Source organism: Euleptes europaea, chromosome 4 (assembly GCF_029931775.1).
Source record: "Euleptes europaea isolate rEulEur1 chromosome 4, rEulEur1.hap1, whole genome shotgun sequence".
NCBI classification, from domain to species: Eukaryota; Metazoa; Chordata; class Lepidosauria; order Squamata; family Sphaerodactylidae; genus Euleptes; species Euleptes europaea.
Window position 1 is genome coordinate 46648142 of NC_079315.1, and position 25785 is coordinate 46673926.

Consider the following 25785-nt stretch of genomic DNA (forward strand, 5'->3'; position numbering starts at 1 on the left):
TTAACTTGATCTTGGTCACCAGCAACACATTCTTACACTTAAGGATCTTTTCTAGCTCCTTCATGGCTGCCCTTCCCCATCTCAGTCTCCTGATTTCTTGGTTGCAGTCTCCCTTTTGATTGATGATGGAGCCAAGGAAATCTTGAACAATTTCAATTTCTTAATTGTTAACCTTGAAGTTGTGTAATTCCCCTGTAGTCATTCCTTTTGTCTTTGTTGTTCAGCTGTAATCTTGTTTTAGCACTTTCTGTCTTAACCTTCATCAAGACTTTCTGTCTTAACCGTCATCAGTAGTCATTTCAAGTCTTTGCTGTTTTTCCCCCAAAAAAATATTAAACACATAGTTTAACAATTGACATAAACAATAAAACATAAAAACAGATAGGAAACATTGTTTAAAATATTTGTATATAATCAAAGAAATATTGACTTCCCCTACACCTGCCTCCATCTTGTGATAAATTAGTAATCTCTTTTGCATAAAATTCTAATCCTGATATTATTGCTAATATTTATTAATCTCTTTGACATTTATATTTTTCAGAGAAAAAAATTAATAGTTAATACTATCATATAAAAGAAAAAGAAAAAAGAAAAAGAAGAAGAAAGATAGTGAATCTCACTAATAATAAATGGATTAGAATAGTAGAAAACATTTAATTACTTCCATTAAAAAATAATTATTTTGTAAGTCCTCCATTTCTCCCAAACACTCATTTAATACATATTATATTTCTAGTAAACTAATATCATATATGATTCTATTTCCATTAAAGCCAATCCTTTTAACCGGTTCCTTTTTAATCTTTTCCAAAAGAGAAACTAGACTCTTTTAAATTAGTCCCTTTGTCCGGAATGTCCAGCATTTCCTTCTTTTCCTCATTAACAGTAAGCGTCGAAGAGCATCCTTGGAAGTTGTTGGTAGGGTTTCTTCTGCAGATAGATGATCTTCATAGTAAATCCACGTTGCAGTATCTTCCATCCCACATTCAAAGAAAAAGATCCCGACAGCTCCAGTTTTTCTACTCATTAAGTCCTCCAAGCAGGTATTAAAAAGTTCATCAGGCAGATTGAAGAGACAGAAGTCAAAGTCACTCACATTCAGATCCGTTGTTGTCAGCTGGGCTATTGCAGTTTGTTTATTGTAGTTCTCCGTTTCCTTTGCAAGATTCTTCTGTTCTTCGTCTCTCTTGTCAACTTGAGGGCCCTCTAGTATCACCTCTGAACTCATTGTGATAATTTGGGTTTTTATGTCTTTGAGATCATCTGAGATTATGTCCTGTTTTTGATTAATAAGTTGATATTGAATGTTCATCGAAGCAGAGAATTGTTCCAGCTGTTTAGTCAGATATTCCATGGTTGCTACTTCTGAAAATTCTGTTAAAACTCAGTTGGTAAAATCCAGGCAAATACACCAGTGTAGTAAATAACAAAGAGGTGCTGCAGGAATCAGGGTCGTAAACCTTCCGTCTTCCTTATGTTCAGGAACTTGGGAGATATTTGCCAGTTACACACTAATGCCACACTTCTGATTCCAAGTTCTCTGGCTCTCTCGCGATGATAGATTGTTTCCGGGAAGGACGTGACAGGAAAGCTTTGTTTAGTTAGAAAGACGACTCTTCGGGGTGGGGGGGATTACTCCTCCATCCTCCCCTTTATACGTAGTAGTTCTTGATTGGTAACTGAAGCGTCTTTCAAAAATCTTAGTTGTTATGTCTTCCCACTGATTAAATTGATAAGATTCCTGCTAATTTATCTGATCTTTTCTTGTTTTTAAAGAGTCATTTAAACATTGGGTGGGGAGATATGGATTCGACAGATGTGTTTAGCAATCTCCTGGGACTTCCAAATCCAGGTAAAACAAAAGAGTTCTTTTAAACTTACTCAGATTTTAGGAGAGTAAGTATTCTGTATAGTTGCTTAGATGGTAGTAGATAGGGGAGAGCGAAGCCTAATTCCAAAGAGACGTCTGTGGCGAAGTAAAACCCCTCAAGCCGGCGGGACTGCTTCTGAATCTCCGGAGTCTTAAAACTCAGAGAGTTCAGGAGTCAAACCGCTCTTCATCGGCAGCAGGAGATTCCCTGACACCGTTCCACTATTTAGGAATCGGGGGGGGCGTTGACACCCCTATTTAAGACGTTTCTTGGTTCCCCCACCGGGAGCCCCCGGGGAGACACAGTGCTTCGCTCAGCAGCCCTACCGGAAGTTTCACGTCTTTGCTGTTTTGTGCCAGTAATATATTGTTTGCATATCTCAAATTGTTAACATTCCTTCCACCAATTTTCATTCTGCCTTCATCTAAATGTAATCCAATTTTCCTTATATGTTCTGCATACAGATTGAACAGACAGGGAGATAAATTCATCCATGTCTGACACCTTTGCCAATTGGAAACCATTCTGTTTCTCCATATTCTGTCCTAAAATTAGCCTCTTGTCCAGAGTATAGGTTGTGCATCAAAACAATCAGATGCTGTGACACACCCATTTCTTTTAAAATAAAAAATGGCTTTTCATGATCCACACAATCGAAAGCTTTGCTGAAATCTATGAAACAAAACCTAATTTTCTTCTGAAATTCTCTTGTATGCTCCAGTAACCACTGCAAATTTGCAGTATGATCTTTAGTGCCTTGTCCTTTTCTGAATCCAGCTTGAAGATATGGCACTTCTCATTCTATATATGGTTAACGACTTCGTTGTAAGATTTTGAGCATCACATTACTCATGTGAGAAATTAATGTGATGTGCTGCAATCTTTAACGTCTCAATTTTTTGGAATGTAAATTGAGTGTTTCTAGTCTGTGGCAAAAATGTACAGGCATATATTCAATATTTTTTCATTCCAAATGGAAACTGAGATAGGAGGACAATTCTAGACTTAAATTGTGTGGATTGTATCAATTACAGAAGATTCAGAATGGAAACTCTCCAGACAATAGTAGAGGACTTGTATCCACAGAATCTCCTTCCCTCAGTAGACCTAACAGAAGCATACTTACGTGTACCAATCTGTTGTGCTCGCAGATGGTTTCTCCAATTCGTGTATGATGACCAACAACTTAAGTTCAGGGCTCTGCCCTTTGTCTGTCTAATGACCCATGTGTGTTCATAGAGCTAATTGTGGAGTTCATATCCCTTCTTATTTGGACAACCTGTTAATCAGATCTCCCTCACATGAGGTTGCTTTCCAGATATCTGATTAGTGTTACACTGCAGGATGATCGGGCTCCTAGTAAAAACAGAAAAGAGACATCTATTTCCATTTCAGACTGGGAATGTGAATCAATACAGTCAGGGAAAAATTCTTCCTATTACCAGGATCTAGAAAGTACCAACAGCATCCACATGCTTCAGCAGACCTGGTGTTTCTTGCCCATCTCCAAGAACCCTTGATTACAGCCACAGAGACTGTTCTATATACCTTTAGTGTACACTTCTGCCATTCAGAAATCCATAGCTGTGAGGGGTCATATAATAATAAGCGTAGGTCACTGGCTGAGACACAGTACTGCATGGTGGACAGTGAAATTGCCTTTTTAGATCTGCAGCGAGTATACCATCATGACTGAAGGCAGTCCTCTACAAACAAGCTGGTCCTTGGACCAGGCCCAAGGCACATGGCCAGTGGAGGAGAAAAGCCTCAGCATCAATCTAGTGGAATTAAGAGCCATTTGTATGGCTCTGCTGCATTTTCAGAGACCTTTGCCAGGCAAAGATGTATGCCTCCCAGTAGACAATATCTCAACCAAAGCACACATAGGTTGTCAGAGGGACTGATCAAACAGTCTTCTGGAGGAATAGTGCATTCTCCTGACTTGGGCAGAGAGAAATGTTGCATCTTGGAAAGGAGGACATATCTGTGGCATAATCTATGTAATGGCAGTTGGGTTAGTTGCTATTAGGTATAACTCAGAGAATTCTGCCTGAATCTGCAGTTTCCAACAGGTTATGTACATGATTCAGTCAACCTATAGTAGATCTTTTGGCATTTATGTCGAACAGTCAAATCCCATAGTTCTTCTCTTGGTTCAACTGGCCAGAGACAGATCAGACAGATACTCTGATAACCACATGGCCACAGGGTATGCTGTATGTTGTCCTCCCCTTTTCCTGTTATCCCAGAGATGCTCAGGTGGGAAAGGGAAGAGTTGATCTGTCTAACTCCTCACTGGCCTCACCAGACATGGTTCTCAGTACTGATTCAGCTTTTGTGGTCTTTTCCTATTTCACTCATGATGCTGACATATGGACCACTCCTCCATTCAGAACTAGAATGACTGCAACTCATCATCTGGAGATTGAGGGGCAAAATCTATTCCATCTAGGGTTTTCAGAGAAATTTGCCAAAGTTGTATTAGCTTCAAGGAAATCTTCCACCTCTAGGACATATGATTCCACTTAGGCAGCTCTTTCTTAATGGTGAAAAAGAAAAATCATAGCATTACAAGTTTCTTTCTCCGGTTCTTGTCCTTTTTTAGGCTGGGCTGGCTCAAATACTGCTGGCTCAAATACTCTGCAGACAGGCAGCAACTTTAGCCTCTTCTTGCCCACAGAGATGGGATTTCAGTATCTAGACAGCTGCTCATGGAGTGCTTTCTTCATAGGGCTTCACTCTCCTGTGCTCCAATAAAGCATCATTTTCCATGTTGCTGTTTACAAGTCCTTTAATTATGATTCTATTCTTTAGTAGGCAGTAGTTTCTGTCTCTTAAATTGCCACAGCAATAGAACATCCCAATACTCAAAATATGCCCTCAGTCCCAGAGGAGAACAGAATATTGGTTACTCAGCGTGAAGGTTCCTTCTGTCTGAAACCTGATATCATTTTGTCCACCTTATGTTGGGGGTTTGGGTGCAAACTGTGACTGTTAACCAATTTCCCCAGTGTACGTGTGTTTGTTTCTGGTGTTTTAACTGTTAACATGTTCTGTTACAATGTTTGTATTCTTCACATTTGTTCCTTTATTGTTGTATGTATAGTATTTTTTCTTTCATGTTTGGCTACGGAAGTTACTGAACTGAGAATGGATGTTCTACCTTGGGAGGTGAATTTTTGCAACTGTCTGCCTCCAATTGTTTGAGGAATATATTTATTTAAAATGATGCTTTAAGTTTCAGATAGAAGGAACCTTCACACTGAGTAATATATATTCTGTTCTCTTTATAACCTTTGTGCTTCATATACACATTATATGAATGTGTCCAATATACTTTTAGTGCCTGAACAAGTGTCTCATTCTAAAATTAAACTACCTTTCCTATCACTAACTGTAGGTTATCTAACTTTTGCAAGGAATATATTTACATTCTGAGCTTAGAGTGCTAGAAGGTTTAAGTATAATATCTGAGATTTGAGTATAAGACACTAGCAAACTTTATACCTTGTATTCCTGTACTGTTTTGCTATTAGCAAAAGGTGTGCCATGTAATTTTTAGTACACTGACTGCAATCCTCCCTGCAGGGTTGTTCCAATTTGAGACCATTAAAATCAATAGCCTTATACTGGAGTAATTTTTCATAGGATTGCACTGTGAGAATAATACCCTTTTACTCTGTTTTGGTTCCTTCTTTGTAATAGCTTATGCAGGAAAAGAAGAATTTACTATATATTATAAGATAAAAATACCTTGTACCCAATAATATTTAATTTTTTAGCAGATGTACCCTCAGCTCTACAAAGAAAAGTTGACTCAGTGCAAGACGGAGCTATTCCGCCGGGCTTATGGTTGAGGCCAGTAATGGTTCTCGTTATAATTACTGGCCTCCCTAGTCCTTCTCCCCCCCCTTCCCCGCTGCTGAGCACTACCCCTGCTATACCACCTTGGGTTAGATTCATCTATTTTGGGGTGTTTAGTGCCATTGAGGGGCATTATTGGGCTATTTAAAATTGTATTTTAAATTATATATTTTTAATGTGTTATTGTTTTTATTATGTTTTAGATTGTGTAAGCCACCCTGAGCCTGACCTTCAGGTTGGGGAGAGCGGGGTAGAAATGCAATAAAATAAACAAACTTTACCTATAATTAACTGTTTTCCTTTTCTCTTCTTTAAGACGAACAACTACATATCCTTACTCAGAAACTCAGATGTACAGCCAAAACACTGGGGGGAATTACTTTGATACCCAAGGAAGTTCTGCACAGGTGACAACAGTGGTCTCTTCTCATAGTATGGTGGGAACTGGAGGCATTCAGATGGGTGTCACTGGAGGACAGCTTATCAGCAGCACCGGAGGTACCTACCTGATTGGCAATTCAATGGAAAATTCAGGCCATTCAGTGAGTCACACAACACGAGCCTCCCCAGCTACAGTAAGTAGTTTAGACTGTGTACATTTATACTAGATGCTTGGTTCTCATTTTTATCTTTCACGCTTGTTGATGTTTACACATCCTGAGAAGCTTGACATCATATACAAGGTGTGAGCTGTGGGCCATGATTTAATACACATGGATTAAACATTCCTACACAAAGCCACACATAACAAAAGGGTTTTACATATTTTTTTACCTTGTATTACACTAATAAAGATGCCAGGATGTGTATTATATATTAATTTTATGTATGACCACTGAGGAAGGCCTAAATAAGGCCGAAACGCGTCTGGTCTTAGTTTGGTCATTCTATAGATATACATTAACTGTGAATGTGTTGTAATTAAATGTTTATTGGTTTTAGTTAGCCATTGTAGACCCTGTGGTTTTAACATAATTGTGCACCATAATAATAAAACAGATATATTTGTTGATATTTTAATAGTGTTTAGCTCAACTCCTTTGGTTTCGTTCTCATTATGGTTTTCCATCATTTTAGTTTTAAGTGTCAGAAATCATGGATTTGCCTAATCCACAAAATGCTATTGCTACACAACCTGTGTTTATTTCAGTATAGGCTACACAAGAGCCTTGAAATATTAACAGCTACACAGCAATAGCACTCAGTGTGTTTTGTCCCACATAATTTCTACCGACTGTTCAAAATATATGAGTAGTCCCACAGTCTTCATCAGTGTTACTTGTGTGTACAAAAATAGTCAACCTTTGAGCTGGTCCTTCTCAAAGTATTGTTTAAAATATATTTCCTAAAAATAAGTATAATTATGAGTGTAACATAAATGGAATTCCAGTGTTACAATTTCTGTAACTACATTCCTTTCACCTCTAAATTTAATGTCTGGAATATGTGTACATCAGAAAAAGCCACCATTAGTTATTCCACGGGTGATAAAATCTTGCCATTTAAATGTGTGCAAACTTTTCTTTTAAGCAAATGGGGAAAGGAGTTTGTCACAGAGATTAGGAACTTTATGAAAACTTGCTATATGACAATTAGACAGTGGCATAGATGAAGCCAGCTTGTGAGAATTTGAAATTCCTTATTTAGAAAGTAGGCCTGTTTGGTTTCACAGTTTCATCGTTACTAAATAGTCTCAATATAAATTTTCCATATTGAAAGACACAATTTTTTTGTGGTTCTAAAAAGAAAGAACAAATTGGGAAAAAGCTGTATTTGTAGTATATGTGCAAGGAGTTGGAGAAAGACCTAAAAGTCTTAACTCTATGCCAATAAAGGTGTCTGAATCTGAAAAAGTCTTAACAAATTACATTATGGGATTAATGTAAGAAATAGGGACAATGAAGATTGATGTGTGGGTTTGACCAGAGGGAGGCCACTGGGAGCCCTCATACAAGTAAGATCTGCATATAGTAACTACAATAAAAATAGTGACAGCAGGATCCAGAAGGCAAGTGTGGAATTTTCACATGAAAACCTAGATTCTTGTGACACACTTAGGAGAGGGACTGAAGCTCAGTGGTAGAGCATCTGCTTGGCATGCAGAAGGTCCCAGGTTCAACCCCTGGCATTTCCAGTTGAAAGGATCAGGTGGTAGGTGATGTGAAACTTCCTATGACCCTGGATAGCCACTAGCAGTCTGAGTAGACAATAGTGACCTTGATAGACCATTGGCTTGATTCCGTATAAGGCAGCTTCGTGTGCCTATGTGTTTCTCTCTGTACTGACTTTCAGGAGCGGCTTTTCAGGGAGTGAATCTTCTGAAGTGGCATCTATGGAAGTAAAAGAGGTGTAGTTGAAAGAGAAAACTGAAAATGGCATTATGTACTTTTGTAAAGGGCTTCTGGGCATGCACAGAAATCCTTGGATCCTGGCTTAAGAAAATTGTAGAAGACTATTTCAAACAGAGCTGTTTTATGAAGGAGGATTGCTAAACCCCAGTATTTAAAATGAGATTGATTCCCCCCTCACCCCCATCATCAGCTTTATGATTTTTTTTCAATGGTATATTTGTTTCTAAGTTTAAAGATACATTCTGGGTGCCTTTCATTTTTCTCTTTATAGCAATGGGATGTATACTGACTTAAAAAAATAGACCTCTTAGTCTCTTTTTTAAATGTTTTAAAAACTACATGGCTTAAAGTAAACTTATCAACTGATAATGCCGTGCATGGCAAAACCATCTGTTTCGGTAAATTGAGAAAGCAGTTTAAAAATTGCAGAGCTTTCAAGAGGTAGAAACTTTCCAGCAGCTTGTGTGCTTTTTAATATTATGACTAACTGGTGTTAAAATAGCAAAAGACAAAAAGAGTGGCTGGTAAATTCAGCTTTCAGATATGCTTCCATAATGTGAATTATTCTCATTATTTTTGCATCAACAAAACCAGATTTTTTTTCTCTTTCTAGAATACCAGCATAATGAAAAATACAAGAAACTTGCATAATTTTTTGGTGTTTCTCTTATAGGAACACTATGTGGAAACTTACATTACCCTGATAAATATTTTGTAAGGAAACAAAGTCTATCAAGTTCTGCTCCAATTTGTTGATGCCATCAATTAATTTTATCTGGGTGGGGGAGGTAATTTTATTACAAGTTTAGTATTTGAAAAATCACAACATCTAACAGTTATTAGATGGAAAATGCTGTAGATTTATACTGTGAAAAGCAGTGGCAGTCATGGAAACAGATGAACCTTAAATGCATTAGATTAGATGTTTGAATAGTTTGCTGTTATCTCTTACTGGATCATTCATTGAGAACTAAACTTTATACTTGAATGGTGTTAGAGAGATAATATCTCCAATTGTATATAATGTTTGTTGGGGGCATTAAGCAGGGAGTTTCATTGCCTGTTGATTGAAGAATGCTGTCTTAAATAGACACAGTTCTTGTTTAGTAGAACCAAGGAATATCAGGAAATTACCAGCATCCTCCTGTTCCTTTTAGTCACACTGAAAATCATTAGGATCAACTATTAAACCTTCAGCCTCATTTGAATACCTGCGATAATGACAATACAATACAATACAAATACCTTTAATGACATAATACAGTTTTAAAATACAAGGAGTGAAATCAGGTTAAAAATTGGGATGTAGTTCATTCCTTGGTGTTATAGTCTGTCTTCTGACTGAGTTCCCATTGGGTAGCAGCTATCAGCAGGAATCTAGCCACATTTTCTGTGATCTCAGGATCCCGATCTGCTAGTAGATTATGAAGCATTTTCTTTTTCTTTGAGGCAAAGTTTGGGGCAAGGTTCTAGACTGAGGGTTTTATGAGGTTTTCTCTTGCGGTGTCATATAGGTGATAGTCCAGGAAAATGTGGGTCAAGGCGTCAGGGCATCCTGCGCCACATCTGCGGACCCTTTCAGCGTAAGGTATTTTCAGGAATCTGCCCCGTAGGGTCGCCGAGGGTAGTGTTAGTCCTGGCTTGCATAAAAGCTTTCCTGAGCTTGGGATTGTCAAAATATTCCAAATAATTTAGGCTGAAGTTTGGTGGAATTCCAAAATGTTGAAGTGGCAGATTGGCGGGAGGGAGGGGAATTTGCTCTGGAGCTCGTGATCGATTAATCTTTGTTTTATTAGATTTAAGATATAGCTCTCACTGGATAGAGATATAGAATCCAGGTCAATACCTAATTGGGCTATTTTCTTTTTAATCTTGACTGACCGCTCGGGACGATCAGTCCAGCTGGTATCTTCCAATAAGAATCTTAGAAGAGTTGATTCTCCTGCGTGGTAATGGATCAGTAGCCAGAATTTTATGGTAGAGATCCAGGCCCTGGTATGTACCAGTTTCTGGTTGGTTTCCGTGCATAGGACAAGGTAAGAGACACATTTTGGTAGCCCTGTAAGACTTGACCTCAAGGATGCTTATTTCCATATATCAATACATCCTCAATGTAGGAAGTACCTATGTTTCTCCTGTAACAATGAACACTACCAATACACTGTGCTCCCGTTTGGTCTTTCCACAGCCCCACAGGTCTTCTCCAAATGTATCTCAGAGGTGGTTGCTTACTTGACCTTGCAAGGATGCACCATCTACCCTTACTTGGATGACTGGCTCCTGGTTGGCGATTCCCGAACAGGCTTGGCAGACCAAGTAACCCTAGTCCTTAAGACCCTCCAACACTTGGGTCTTGTTGTGAACCTGGCTAAGTCCAGACTTTCACCAGTGCAGTTCATTGAGTTCATAGGCTCCATATTGGACTCGGCCTTGGGTAAGGCTTTCCTGCCGCAGACCAGGGTCATGGCTATTTCCCATTTGGCCTCTCGCTTTATTGCCTGCAGGTTCCAACCAGCTGTTAAAGTACAGAAATTGTTAGGGCTCATGGCCTCCACCACAGCGGTGGTGCCTCTAGCCAGGCTCCACCTAAGACCCCCTCAGAATTGGTTCATACGCAACTTCAGGATCAATGTGGAACTGCAATGGTGGATCCTAACTATCCCCCGCAGGGTTGCCAGATCCCTACGTTGGTGGCTTGACTCAGAAAACCTTTTGAAGGGTGTGCCCTTTGGGGTTCCCGCACATGACTTCCAGCTATTCACTGATGCTTCCCTGGGGGGATGGGGGCCCCACTGCCAACACTTATCAGTGAAAGGGAAGTGGTCCCCTTCAGAGTCTAAATTGCACATTAATGTGTTGGAACGCAGAGCAGTGAAATATGCTCTTGCTTCCTTTTTAGAGATGCTTGCTGGCTCCAGCGTCATGGTAGCCACCAACAACACGACCACAAAGTACTACCTCTGCAAGCAGGGAGTCACTGGTTCCATGGCCTTTTGTCAGGAGGCCATGCAAATCTGGGGATGGACTGTTGCCCACAACATTTCCCTCTCTGCCATGCACATAGCCGGGGTCTCCAATGTGGCTGCGAATGCCCTCAGCAGGGATGCCTCACTGCACCACGCGTGGTCCATCCAGCATGAGTTCCTGGCCCCTGTCTTTGCTTGATGGGGTACCCTGAGATAGACCTCTTTGCCATGGCCCTCAATGCCAAGTTCCCAACCTTTTGCTCCAGAGGGGCTGTAGCATCCATAGGGGATGCTTTCCAGGTCCATTAGGGAAGAAGCCTCCTGTACGCTTTTCCCTCGTTCCCCTAGCCAAAATCCTTCAGGATCAGGCCTCCATCATCCTAGTCACCCTGTATTGGCCCAAGCGCCCATGGTTTCCCCTCCTTTGGAAGTTGGCCAGGGGATCCCTACTCCACTTCCCCCCCACACGAGGACCTTCTGCGGATGGGCAGTGTTCATCACCACGACGTGCCTTCCCTCCACCTGACTGCATGGCTAATCCTTCTGTGAACCAATGGCCAGATAGAGTGGTGGCGGTCCTCTTATCCTCACGGAAACTAACCACTAGACGGTTCTACAATTCTAAATGGACCTGTTTTTCCCATTGATCTACTTCAAAGGGCCTTGCGCCAGATACCTGCTCCTTGCCCAATGTTCTGGATTACCTCCTCTCCCTTAAGGATGCAGGCCTTTCCAACGCCTCAGTAAAGTTCACCTGGCAGCCATTTCTGCCTTCCATGTGGGTATTGACAGGGGTTCGCTTTTCTCGCACCTGCAGTGCAAAAGGTTACTGAAGGGTCTGAATAACATGTACCCTCCAGTGAAATCCCCCTGTGGCCCAGTGGAGCCTTTCTTTGGTCTTGGCCCAGCTCAATCGTAAGCCCATTGAGCTTATGGCCTCATGTCTTCTTGTCCTATAAGATGGCCTTTCTAGTGGCCATCACATCGGCCCACAGGGTAGGGGACCTCAGGGCTCTCTGCCACAATGCCCCCTTCACCAAATTTCATAGGGACAGGGTGGTCCTAAGGCCTGGCTTGGAACAGCTCCCTAAGGTGGTCTCTGCATTCCACCTGTCTCAGAACATAGTGTTGCCAGTTTTTTATCCAGACCCACAATCCCAATCGGACAGGTCCTTGCATATGCTGGATGTCTGACGGGCCTTATTGTTTTATTTAGACCACACACTGCAATTTAGGCAAGACACATTTTTATTTGTTTGCTTTGCGGGTCCCAACAAGTCACCACACAGACACTGTCACGGTAGGTGGTCTCGGCCATAAAAAGGGCCTATGCAGAAACCAGCACGCCCTGTCTGCTCCCAATCCACGCTCACTCTACCAGGGCTCAGACCTCCTCGGCTGCCTTTGCCTCCCATGTGGAACTGCAAGATGTCTGCCTTGCTGTGACCTGGTCCACACATTCGACTTTTGTCCGGCATTACAGTTTGGACATCGATTCTGGAGCGGATGGTGCTGTGGGGAAAGCGGTATTGAGTTCGATCCTACAGTGACCAGCTTCCACACCCACCTCCACAGTGAGTGTGCTAATCTCCCATGTGGGACTGCAAAGAGGCCACGAAGATGAAAACAGTGTTGCTTACCTGTAACTGTTGTTCATCAAGTGGTCCTCTTTGCAGGCACACATCCCTCCCTCCTTCCCCGCTGTGGCCTGGCTCACTGCCTCATGAGTCTGGGTACCACGGCAGCAGAAGGAGAACTGTGGGAAGGATGTTCCCTGCCCCTCCGTCACGTGTCCGAAAGGGCGGGAAGGACCGTTGATGGAGGGGAGCAGTCCTTGTTGCTGGGTGAAAAAGAAGCTTTTCAAATGCTCTGTGGCAAGCCTGTGCACGCGCAGTACCCGTGTGTGCCTGCAAAGAGGACCACTCGATGAACAACAGTTACAGGTAAGTGCAACTCTGTTTTCAGCCTTGTCAGAAACCATGATTTACTATTTTTATAATTTATATGACTTAGATTAGTAATAGTTTTAAAGGTACAAACATGGAAGGAATGAGGTAGTTAAAAATCAGGAGTTGGTTCCAAAGACTCTCTTCTATTGGAGGAAGACTCAGTGGAAGTGAGTCTTGTGATCCATCCTATTATTAGAAGTTCCTGTATTACTCCTGAACGTTACATCTTTAACAACTCCCAATATTGTAATGCTTTAAAAATCGACATATTTAAGCTACATTGTGAAAATATATATTGACTTTTGTAACAGGTTTTTATATCTTAAATTTGATCATATTTATTTAATAATGAGCATAGCAAGCATATATGTTCAATAGATTAAAAAATTACAGTCCCATTATTGTTCTTTTGACACATTACAGGAATATAATAGGTTTCTTAATTTTGACATTGAATTAATTACCCCACCCCTGCCAATTTGTCATCCAGCTCTTGTTCATGGAGTCAGAAATATTGACTCTTGGCTTTCTCAATGAAGATTTCCCATTTGGAATAATAGGAAATACTTGTTAACTAATAAGTTGAAGATCTTGTTTCTTGTGGCTGCAGCTCATGGGTTGAAAGTTGTATGGTTGTACTGGCACCCTTCTGGGGCACACGTCTTGCTAGTTGCTGCACAACCACCATACAGGGGATTTTCCTAATGATGTAGAGACCTTGAAGCAAGGTGTCTGTCCTATTCATAAAAGTCATACTTACTAGCTTGGAGGCTAGATTGCTGAGAAGCTTCTTAAAAGCAAATCAATTACTAAGGAAAAACAACAAAGATTTTTTGTCCAATATTCTTATAGCTAGAGCTGAGTTCCAGTTAAATTTTAAAAGCTTTTTGAGTATCAAAAATAGAACCATTTGTATGGTTGCTTAGCAGTAACACAGATGTCTTCACAGATGTTTCAGTACTGTAGCAATTAATCACCTTAGTTTTCTGTAAAGGATTTTTTTTTACTGCACTCAAAGATTTAGACTTATGGTTTTAGCATTTCTGAATATTTGAACAGTATATGGAGAAAGGTATGAAACCAGCTTTTGGCTATTATCTCTGTTCCTTAAAGCAACATGATAGATTTATAGTAGCTTATGCCGTATCTCTTCTTTGTCTTTCCCATATCACTAATGGCTGTGTGTACTTATTTAAAATCTGTAATTTTTAAAAAGTGCAAAATTTAAAAAAAAACCATTGAAATTGTCAGAAAGATAATGATTTTTTTTACAGTTCCAAGCATTTATAGCTTAAGGGACAGACTTCCGGGGGCCGCCTGCACTGTTATTATGTTGGTGCTTTGGGAGGAATAATACTGATGTGGGGAAAGAAGCAATGTTGGCTCCCCTCTGGAGCATTCCACGTTACCCTGGCAGCATGGGAAGGACCTATATGACTACATTTTCGGAGTCAGCAGAATAATAATGGCCAAGAAATGGAGCAGTGGAAAAACAGAAGTAGTCAACTATATATACATTTGCTTCATCTGCATAATTCAAACAAACTCTTTGCATCATCAAATAACTAGACAATGGTGCTTTGAGAGCATTCAGTTGTTTTTTTATCTTATGTTTTCTGTGAAGCAGAAAACACATCTTTATTGTGTGTGTGTGTGTGTTAAGTGCCGTCAAGTCGCTTCCGACTCATGGCGACCCTATGAATGAAAGTCCTCCAAAATGTCCTATCTTTGACAGCTTTATTACTGATACTCTAAGTCAGGGGTGTCAAGCATACTGCCCACAGGCCGGATTCAGCCAACCAAGGCAGCCACCACCACCCCAGTCCCAATCTGGGCATGGCCCAAGCCAACTAAGTGATATTTATGCCATATCCAACCCTCATAACAAATGAGTTTGACACCCCTGTGTCAAAAAGTTGAGATCCCTCAAATTCTTGGAGTGTGTTATTTCTTTGGTTCAGGCCTGGGAGGCCTATGAGTTTTGTGTTATTAGGATTTTGGAGCAATAAAATAGTTACACTTTGAAAACTGCTTTTGGTGGAGGGAACAAGATAGGCCCCAGCTGGTGCTTGTTAAAGCCTTCTCTCCCCTCTGGAATGCAAGGCCGTGTGTGCTACAATAATTAATCGGTCAGCCATTATGACAATGTCCAGGTGCAGGTAGTTCTGTAAGCTTCCTCACCTGAACACATCACTTAAGGAGTCAGCATTTCTGACCAAGCGATTAATTACCAGCTAAGTGTTTTCGTTTTCTCGATTGGTTTCTATGAGCTCATCCTTTTGAGAAAACGAATATAAGGACTGACCAACCCTAAACAAACTATGCACGCTTTGGGCTGTACAGCAGGAAGGCTGTGCAGGCGGCATCACAACCCATTTGATTTTGGCCCTACGGGGAACCTCTGGTCAACTTGACCTGCTTGGAGAAACTTTGAACAATTTGTGGAATTCTTGAATGCTGGAAGCATCTTTGGAACTTGGTAAGTATAAATCTGATGCAAGAAACCTTTGCCAACCCTTTTGAATCACAAAGGATTTTGAATGTATTAGTTAGCTAAGATAAATAGTTTATTATTTTCTTGCTTGAAACTTCATGAACCTTTTCTTTCCTGTAAACCAGCCTGAATCTTATAATAAATTGTTAGCCTTTAAATGGATTGTGTCTTTTGATTTTGGGATTCCAAGCCTAAATTCTAAGTGCCTTGTTTGAGTGAAAAAACCACCTACCAAAAGAACCCAAGACATTTTGGGAGTGTAATCTTTCCCTGGCAGGCTTCTACCTTGCAGGGTAAGCGTTACACTTAACTCTTGGAGCTTGGCTGGAGGTACCCTGGACTCCTTGCCTGGAGGCTCACCCTTTGGACCCCAGGGTTGGTGGCAGCTACTGATTAAACTTGGGGTGAAAGCCTGGAGTTTAATGTTTTGTCCCTTTTGGGAAACGTTTGACTAAACCAAAGCAGCTCCAGCTGGTGGAGGCTGGTTGGAGCTCTTTGACACCCTGCTCTGAGTCTTTCCTGTTCCCCCCCCAAACCGTTCTGATGAATGTTCTTTGAGTGTTTTTTTTTCTCAGCATATGGAGTGGTGATATGTGTGCACATGTATTAAATAGACATCTGTTTGTGAACAAAATAAATTCCACCCACACATTTTCATAACAATTCCCATACTCAATATAATATGCTCCTTACGAAAGGGGTTAAGAGAAAAAAGTCTTGAATATTGAATATTGAAACCAAAAAATGGGCCATTCCCACATTGATTCAGTATATCTACACATATCTTTAGCCTCATTTTTTTCCAAAGGCTCAGGGAAGAAATCTCAGTGTAGACAGGCTATTTTAAGTAAATGTATGGTCTCATGCAAAGCCAGAGGGTCTGTATTAAACCATATACCTAAATATTTAACTTGGTTCACTATTTCCATCTCTTCAAAACTTTTTATGCTAATCTCCTTGTTCTCTGTAACCTCTGAATAAAATGCTATAACCTCTTTTCCCTTTGTTTAATTTGTAACCTGAAATTGCCCCAAAGTCTTTTATTTCCTCTAAAAGTATCTGATTTGAGTTCTCTATATCTGTTAATATCATTACTATATCATCTGCATATAAACTAACTTTGTATTTTGATCTATTAATACTAACTCCTTTTATAAATCTATTATTTTTATATTAATTACTAAAGGTTCTAATGAAATGGCAAATAATTTAGAAATGTTAAAGCGGACTGATAATTCTCTATTCAACTTTATTTTTGCAAAACAATTGATGTAAATTAACTCCACCCACTTCAAACAATTGATGTAAATTAACTCCACCCACTTCTGGAAATTACAGCTGAACCAAAAGAGTTAATAGTCTCCTTCAAGAATCTATGTTCTATCGAACCCTTTTTCCGCATCAAGAAACAACAGAGCTGATCTTATTTTATATTTTTTGATAACTTCAATTAAATTACTTACTTTCCTTAAATTGGTTGATAACTGCCTTTGAGGGATAAATCCATTTTGATCAGTTGAAACATATTTCCCAATAATCTGTTTCAGTCTATTGGAGAGGATTGTGATATTTTGTAATCAGTATTTAATAAACTGATCTGTCTCTAAGAACCCAGAGAAGTGGGATCCTTCTCTCGTTTCAAGATGACAACCACCATACATTCCGACCAGGAGTCGGGGAGTTTCACCTTTTTAAAAATATCCTTGATTGCGTTCAATAATGGATTTTTGATTAGATGAAAAAAGACTTTATAAAACTCTGAAACCATACGGGCCGGGAGGTTTATTTGGCTTTAATTTGTTAATGACTGATTCCAATTCCTGCAAAGTTATCTCTTTATCCACTGTTTCTCTATCTTCCTTTGATAACTTAGGGAACATAGAAAGACAGGATTGTACAGAGAATAAGATGGTCCGAGCACCAATGCCTTTTCTTTTGTCTAATTCTAAGATTATTTCTCTGGTCACTTATATACTATAAATTTACAACATTTCTGTCATAAAAAGGTTGCCATCTTTGTTCATGTTCCTCCAGCGTTTTCTTTCTCAACAAATTGGTTAATCTTGCCATGTCTGCGTATTCATACATTTTTGTAATCCACTCTTTTAGCATTGGTGTCTTCTTATGTTTCCAATACTTTGCATACAATATTCTTGCTTCCGTCATCCCATATTGGTATAGTTCTTTATTTTTAGATTTGATCTGTGGTGGTACTATTCCTAACACAGATTTGATCTGTGGTGGTACTATTCCTAACAAATTTCACTGGAAACATCACCTGTAATTCCATTTGTATCTTCTTCCAATAACTCTGTGCTGTCTTCAAGTCCACCATTGATGAAAATAAGTTCATTAAGTTATAAGTTCTCAGAACACTTCCAACAATTTGCTTGATTCGATTTATACATTTTTTGTAAGTCCTTTGGAGCGAAATGGCATCTATAGAATATTTTATACCAGTTCTCTCTGATTGATTATGAGCTAGAGAATTTAATTTCTTCTTTTCACATTTTTTCCCATGCTTGCATGGGTATCATTTCACCAAAGTTCTGCATCCATTTTACCATACAAGTCTTCACTTGTTCAGGGGCTGTTTCTGTAGTCAACAACATCTTAGAAATCTTTGACAGAAGATCTTGTGTTTTGATTATTATTTGTTCAAACTCTGTTTGCTTTCTTTTCCCTTTTGTATATAGTCCGTTCTTAAAGCATGTATGATCGGTTGGTATGTGAACCATGGCAACTTGGTATTAGCTTCCATCAGTTCTTGCAACGAATTTATTGTCCCATCCTTTTTAATGAGATCTTTATAAGTTAAAAAGTCATTTTTGGATCGACCAGCCCAGTGCAAATATGCTTCTGTCGGCGATATCAGCTCGGAAGGTGATGGATGAAGAGTTCCTTTAAGTCCATTCCATCTTTTTAACAGTTGAAAAGTTAAGTCTTCCTGATTCTCTTCTCTTGGGATTGCCTGCAGTTTATCAGGCCATAACCAATGATGAAAACCACATTCCAGACTTGGTTTCTCCAATTTGGTCTTGCAGTCCTAAGGGTTTAAAATCTATTCTGTTTATTACTACTAGAGCTGCCGCCTGGTGATATAACTTCAAGTTTGGTACAGTTTGTCCTCCTTTTTTTTCATCTTGTAATACAGCAAATCTTATTCTAGGTTTCTTCCTGTTCCATACAAATTCGTTGATAACCTGTTGCCATTTAGCTAATATTGTCAATCGAATTCTAATTGGTAGCGTCATGAAGAGGAAATTAAGTCTCGGCAACATTAATTTGAATCGTAGCTATTCAGCCTAACCAGGATAATTGAAGCCTGTTCCATCTTGCTAGATCCTCTTCTGTTTTGCTTCACAATTCTTTATAATTTAGGTCAAACAATGTATCTGATGTTTATTCCTAGAGATGTTTATTCCTAGATATTTTATACTTTTCTATGGAACTGAACATTGCAGCATTGCTCTATTGTCTGATGCTAAGCCTGAAACAACTTCTTCGGTTGCAAAAATTTTGGTAACGTTATTGAGATGGGGATCCATGAAGCCCGTCTAATATTTTAAGTTGCTGTTGTGATTGCGGTTTATCTAGTGAATGGTCAATGATTATGACTATTATTGTTTATTGTATTATATCACAGTCCGGCTGGATGGGCAGATTATTTTAACCTTTTGCTTAATTTCAATAATGTGGTATATTTTATATTTATTTGTATTTTATATATTCTGTATATTTCTGAGCGTGATAGGGGCCCTGGTTTGTTCATCTTGGGTTGGTGTGATTTGATTTTGATCGTGAGAATCTTTACGAGATGTCTTTTGAACTATGCCTATTAAAGGTTAATGATATGGTTCTTGTAGGTTATCCGGGCTGTGTGACCGTGGTCTTGGTTTTTTCTTTCCTGACGTTTCGCCAGCAGCTGTGGCAGGCATGTTCAGAGGAGTAACACTGAAGGACAGTGTCTCTCAGTGTCAAGTGTGTAGGAAGAGTAATATATAGTCAGAAAGGGGTAGGGTTTGAGCTGAATCATTGTCCTGCAAAAAGTATCAAAGGTAATGTGCTAATCATTGTCCTGTAAGTATCAAGATAATGTGCTAATGAGGGTGTGGTATGTTAATATGGAACCATTGTATCCTGAAGTGATCTGTTAATGTGTGAAATCCAAAGCTAATCCGCATGGCTATTGTGGACTGTAGTCTTTGTTAGTCTGGAGGTTTTCAGGACAGGAAGCCAAGCCTTATTCATTCTTAAACTCTCTTCTTTTCTGTTAAAGTTGTGCTGATGTTTATGAATTTCAATGGCTTCTCTGTGTAATCTGACAAAATAGTTGGTAGAACTGTCCAGTCTTTCAGTGTCTTGGAATATGACCCTGTGTCCTGTTTGTGTCGGTCCATGTTCAGTCACTGCTGATTTCTCAGGTTGGCCAAGTCTGCAGTATCTTTCATGTTCTTTTATCCTTGTTTGTATGCTGCGTTTTGTTGTCCCGATGTAAACTTGTCCACAACTGCAGGGTATATGGTATACTCCTGCAGAGGTGAGGGGGTCTCTTTTGTCTTTTGCTGATCGTAGCATCTGTTGTATTTTCTTGGTGGGTTTAAACACTGTTTGTAGGTTATGTTTTTCAAAAGTTTCTCCATCGTATCAGTGACTCCTTTAATAAATGGCAAGAATACCTTTCCTATGGGAGACTGTTTTTCCTGAGTTTTCTGATTTTTGTTTGGTTTAATGGCCCTTCTGATTTCATTTCTGGAATAGCCGTTTGCTAGCTGTGCATGATTTAGATGATTAATTTCTTCCTTGAGAAACTGTGGTTCACAGATCCGTCTTGCATGGTCCATTAATGTTTTGATTATTCCTCTTTTCTGTCGGGGGTGGTGTTTGGAGTTTTTATGTAAGTAGTGATCTGTGTGAGTTGGTTTCCGGTAGACCTTGTGACCTAACTGAAAGTTTGTTTGTGCCTGAAAGCATTAAAGAAAATTCTTACTCTCTGAAGCCATAATGAATTTAACTGTATGTGCCTCAGCCAGGTTTCCCCTTATGTCTTCCTGGAGACCAATGCTGCTGATCTATTCCTTGAAACCTACCTGTAAATAAATCTTCTTTGTTGTTTATATACTAATATATAGTAATCCTGCCTCAGTGATCTCCATAATCTCCTTGTTCGCCACAAAACATACCTCACGGCAGCAAACTCAAAGCTTGCTACCTTTAGAACACCGGGTAACTGAGGGGAAGATTTATAGGTTAAAACAAACCTAGATCCTCAAAAATCATAGGAGACAGTGTGGGTCCCCTCGTTTGGTAGAAAAGGCCTATCACATTTACCAAAGTATGAAAATACAAATGGACTACAGGTAGGGTTGCCAAGCTCCAGGTGGTAGCTGGAGATCTCTCGCTATTACAACTGATTTCCAGGCCACAGAAATCAATTCTCCCGGTACTGAGGGGCTACCATTGCCACTAACGACTCTTTGGATTTAGGCTTTGACCTCCTCTATCCATTAACATCAAAGAATCTATGAAAAGAACAAGATGCCTCACCTTTGGAAGTCAGAGTGAGTAAAAAGAAACTTCTTGCTTTTACCTTGATTGAGAAGATCTGAATGACGGAAAAAATACCTACGAAAACCCCATCTCCCTGCCCAGCATAACGAGACTCTTTAAATAATTAAACATCATTAAACGAATTGAAAAAGACCTTATCAACTTGATCAGTGAGTAGACGCGATAAAAGAGTCTTCTGAATGACTTTACAACTACCAATTAAATGCTTTGAGGGGAGGGAGTGTGACGAAAACTTCCCCCCCCCACTTCCGGTTTTTTACGGCTTAATCAGTCCTCCAGCCACGTTGCTTCTTAGGACCGGAAGATAGTATGAAGGGCTTTGTTACCAACGAAAAGACAGGAAAGATTGTAAGGCTTGAAGTGAGTTTCCCCGGTGTAACCATCAAATCGCTCCTACTATTTAGCCACCGAGTTGAGACAACATAGAGTCTATGATACTGCAGTTTCTTGTCTATTTCCTTTTTTCTGGCTGTGTCGCTCTGAAGCACAATTGAGAATATTTTGAAAACTACAAAGCCCGTTGTCATATAAGAATCCAAGCAGATATGTCAAACAAGAAGATGGAAGATATGCTGCTTAATCAAATAGACATATTTGCAATCCAACAAGATTTAGCTTTTGAAAAACAACAAGCGCTCTCACAACAAGTATTTCAACTAGCTGAGATGATGAATATTTTATATCAATCAATCAATGGAAAACTGTATACAATTATTGAGGAGATCTATGAAATGAAGACCCAAGATATGACAATAACTATCCCAATGGAAACAAAAGATTCTACTATGGAGATAATGACTGAATGCTACACGGAAGAGGAGATAAAAATTGACAATTATGACAACGAACCAGAACAATCTACTTTCCAAGTGGTGGCTGCAAATGATCAGCTGGCAATGAGAGAAATCAACATGGGAGAATTCAATACCTACACTCTGCTTGCCTGAGTTGTTGCTGACAGGAGGAATATTGTTATCCCAAGAAACTTTTCCTGGCAGCCAGTGATGGAGGGAGACATGACGAAGGATTTCGTCAAGAGGCTGCAGGAAACTTTAACAAGCTGCAAATAGATACAATCATCGGGATCTTTTTTATATTTTCAGAGGCCAGAGTTTCAGCTATTACATTGGAAAGTGGGGAAAAGAAATTGGGAAATGAAGAAGGACTAGTAGATCACCTCAGAAAACAAGAAAATGGCTAATATGATGTTTAATTTGGGGTGTAAGGGAGGCACGGTGGATTTACTCTAATGAATTTTTAAATGGGAAAACTTGTTTATGTATTGATCTAATCCTTTTATTATAGAATAATAGAATGCTATATAGAGACAAGGAGGTTGATGTTAACTATGTAGGACTTGAAACTGCTTATAGAAGTCTTTCGCATAGAATGCGGTCTTGGGCTGCATCAACAGAAGTATAGTGTTCAGATCACGCGAAGTGATGGTATTGCTTTACTCTGCTCTGGTTAGACCTCACCTAGAGTACTATGTTCAGTTTTAGGCACCACAATTTAAGAAGGATGTAGACAAGCTGGAACGTGCCCAGAGGAGGGCAACAAAGATGGTGAGGGGTCCAGAGACCAAGTCCTATGAGGAAAGGTTGAAGGAGCTGGGTATGTTTAGCCTGAAGAGGAGAAGACTGAGAGAAGATATAACCACCTTCAAGTACTTGAAGAGCTGTCATATAGAGGATGATGCTGAGTTGTTTTCTGTTGCTCAGGAAGGTCGGACCAGAACCAACGGGTTAAAATTAAATCAAAAGAGTTTCCGTCTAGACATTAGGAAGAATTTTCTAACAGTTAGAGCGGTTCCTCAGTGGAACAGGCTTCCTCAGGAGGTGGTAAGCTCTCCTTCCATGCAGGTTTTTAAGAAGAGGTTAGATGGCCATCTGTCAGCAATGCTGATTCTGTGACCTTAGGCAGATGATGAGAGGGAGGGCATCTTGGCCATCTTCTAGTCACTAGGGGTGTGGAGGGGGGAGGTAGTTGTGAATTTCCTGCATTGTTCAGGGGGTTGGACTTGATGGCCCTGGTGGTCCCTTCCAACTCCATGATTCTATGATTCTACATCATAAGAGAGCCATTCATAGGTTCTTTTCGAAGGATCTTGGTATTGTCGGCCTGGCTTTTGCTTCATATTAGAAGCTCTCTTCTATCAAGGGGGAAGTGTCAATCCAGAATTGGTTATAGTTGTCAATAATAATATGTTGGAGTGGTTTGAGTTGTGAGCTGTATGTGACCACCTGAGGTGTTCTATTGTCATTTTCTTTGGGTTTGTCTTGTAGCAAGCTGTGCCTGGGTATCATTCTGACCTTTCCAATCTTCTTTTTACCATATCAGCAGGATATTGAAGTTGCAAAAATGGTTGCTGTAGCTCCTTCAAGTGAGTATCTATGTCTGAGGGGTTGGAGCAGATGCAACTATAGCATAGGGCTTGGTTATAGACAATGGACTCTTTGATATGGTTGGGGTGGTACCTGGAGGCATGTAGATATGTTTGCTGATCTGTTGGTTTCCAGTATAATGTGGTGCTTGCACTTCCTTCGTGTATCCGTACTGTGGTGTCCAGGAAGCTTATTTCTTGTTCAGAGAAATTCATAGTTAGATTGATGGTGGGGTGGAAGTTGTTGAAATCCTGGTGAAATCTTTTGAGGGCTTCTTTGCCATGAGCCCAGACCAAAAAAAGTCATCAATTAAACTCAAGTAAAGGAGAGGTGCCAATGGGTAGGAGTTCAGAAACCACTGTTCTAGATCCAGCATGAAAATACTGGTATACTGTGGAGCCATGCACACGGCTGTGCCACTGATTTGAAGGTATAACTCATCACCAAACCTGAAGTAGTTGTGGGTGAGAACAAACCTGCAGAGTTTAGTGGCAAGATCCCTTGTTTGGGCCATAGGAACATATCTTTTAAGGCAGTGTATAAATTCTTAATAAACACACAAATACATACTAGCAAACAGGAACAAAGCCCCAAAGAATCATGGAAATTTTAACATGATACAACAGGAAGGTAGGACAGGACTGTGCTTCAGCTGCCATTGTAACTGAGCCCCTCATGTGGGCACTGGTTGCCCGGGGGGGGGGCTCGGCCCCCCGGCCACGTTTGGTGGGGCTCAAGCCCCTCAGCCTCCCCCCCCATAGTTTACACCTATGCAATTAGGAGTTACTTTATATATTTTAATATGAATAGTGCTCCTTTTTGTGGAAAAGGTCTCACAAGAGGTGAGGGCATTAATTTCTCCTAATTTACCCTAGAGCTGCTTTCCCCCCCCCCCTGCATTTCAGTCTGTTCTCAACTGGCACCTGACACCAGGAAGTAGCTTTCAGGGTGCACAAGTGTTTGCAGAAGAAGGGGGGAAGATCCACTTTATAAACACATTCACTGTGTGGTTCATAGGACCCAAACTATTCTTTTTATATTTCACATTTTGTATTTGGCAAATAACGTAACTTTTCTTCTTTTGTTCTTCTTATACATGGGTTTTGAAATCTCTGTCAACAAGAATGCAATCTGTATAAGGATGTCTATACCAGGCCAGGATCCAAAGAAGAGGCATTTTCGGGGGACAAAGATGCATGCACATTTTCCACACATCAGATTCTATTATATCAGACATAAGGCACTTCTTAAACTGAAAAGTAGTTTTGCTGTTTGGTGGGAATGGGTTTAGAAAATTTATTTTTTTATTTTTTTATATTTCTAGCCCACCCTCCACATCTGAAACCAGGGAGCAAAGCAAAGCACCTCTTTTGTGTTTGGTTCTTTCCTGCTCACCAACATTTTTCTTTGGATTCTAGCAAGAGTGTTAACCCAATGAATAAATTATGACCGTTTACTAACAATTGAAATAATGAATTTAATGAAAGCTTATCATTTAATTGACACTTTAATAACCGCTACGCAATAGATGTATAAAAAAGGTTGTAAGGCCAAAGAATTGACTCTTGGTCAAAGATTTCAAGTTTGCTTACTTTTCTCCTGGGATGCTTCTCTGTTTTGATTGGATTTAAGATGTTCAGTGCTAAAGATTCTTAAATGTTTGCATTGTGGCTTAGCAATAAATCATATCCTTATTCTTTTTTTCTTAATGGAGTGGAGGGAAACGTGGTCTTTCTGGGAACTTTATCTTTCATTTTTTGTGGAAGCAGAATAACCTCTGGAAGCTGTTGCAAAATTTGCTTGTGTAAAGGTTTGAAGATTATGCCCTCAGTAAATTGTAATTACTAGCTATCTTTAAACTAAAGTTTCCTTTTGAACTTTAGACAGTCTATCAAAATTTCTGTGGTCATTCTTTTTATTACTATCTTGTCTTGAGCCCTTTTTTAATGACATTTATTATCAGATTGAAATGGCGATTGAAACACTACAAAAGTCTGATGGTCTATCCACTCACAGAAGCTCTCTTCTCAACAGCCATGTAAGTTGCCTCGTCTTCATGTAAACTAATCCCTTGCTTGTTCTGCATGCTTAGCCTGCCTTCTAAATGTTTGTTTTATTTTGCTTCTTTTTGTTTTGTTTCGGAATCTTCTTTTCCATTTTTAAACTTGCACAGTGCCTCAATGCTGTGTCTTTCAGGCAAAATATTGGTGTAGCAACTTGTTGAGTACTTTGATTCCTGACTCGCATAATGATGCTACTTATGTAAAAATAATTGTATGTTTTCAAAGTTCCTGTAACAGGTTAAAAATATAACTATTAAACTAAATTGTCA

At 39.7% G+C, this 25785-nt stretch overlaps 1 protein-coding gene across 2 annotated transcripts in view; it reads left to right on the forward strand.

The window, feature by feature from the left end:
* Positions 1 to 25785, forward strand: part of RFX3 (regulatory factor X3) — a 304136-nt gene that overhangs the window by 182780 nt on the left and 95571 nt on the right. For both annotated transcript variants that reach the window (XM_056848647.1, XM_056848646.1), the window contains exons 4-5: positions 6055 to 6313; positions 25417 to 25491. In XM_056848647.1, the coding sequence (XP_056704625.1) occupies positions 6055 to 6313; positions 25417 to 25491 (334 nt within the window). The remainder of the gene's footprint in view (positions 1 to 6054; positions 6314 to 25416; positions 25492 to 25785) is intronic.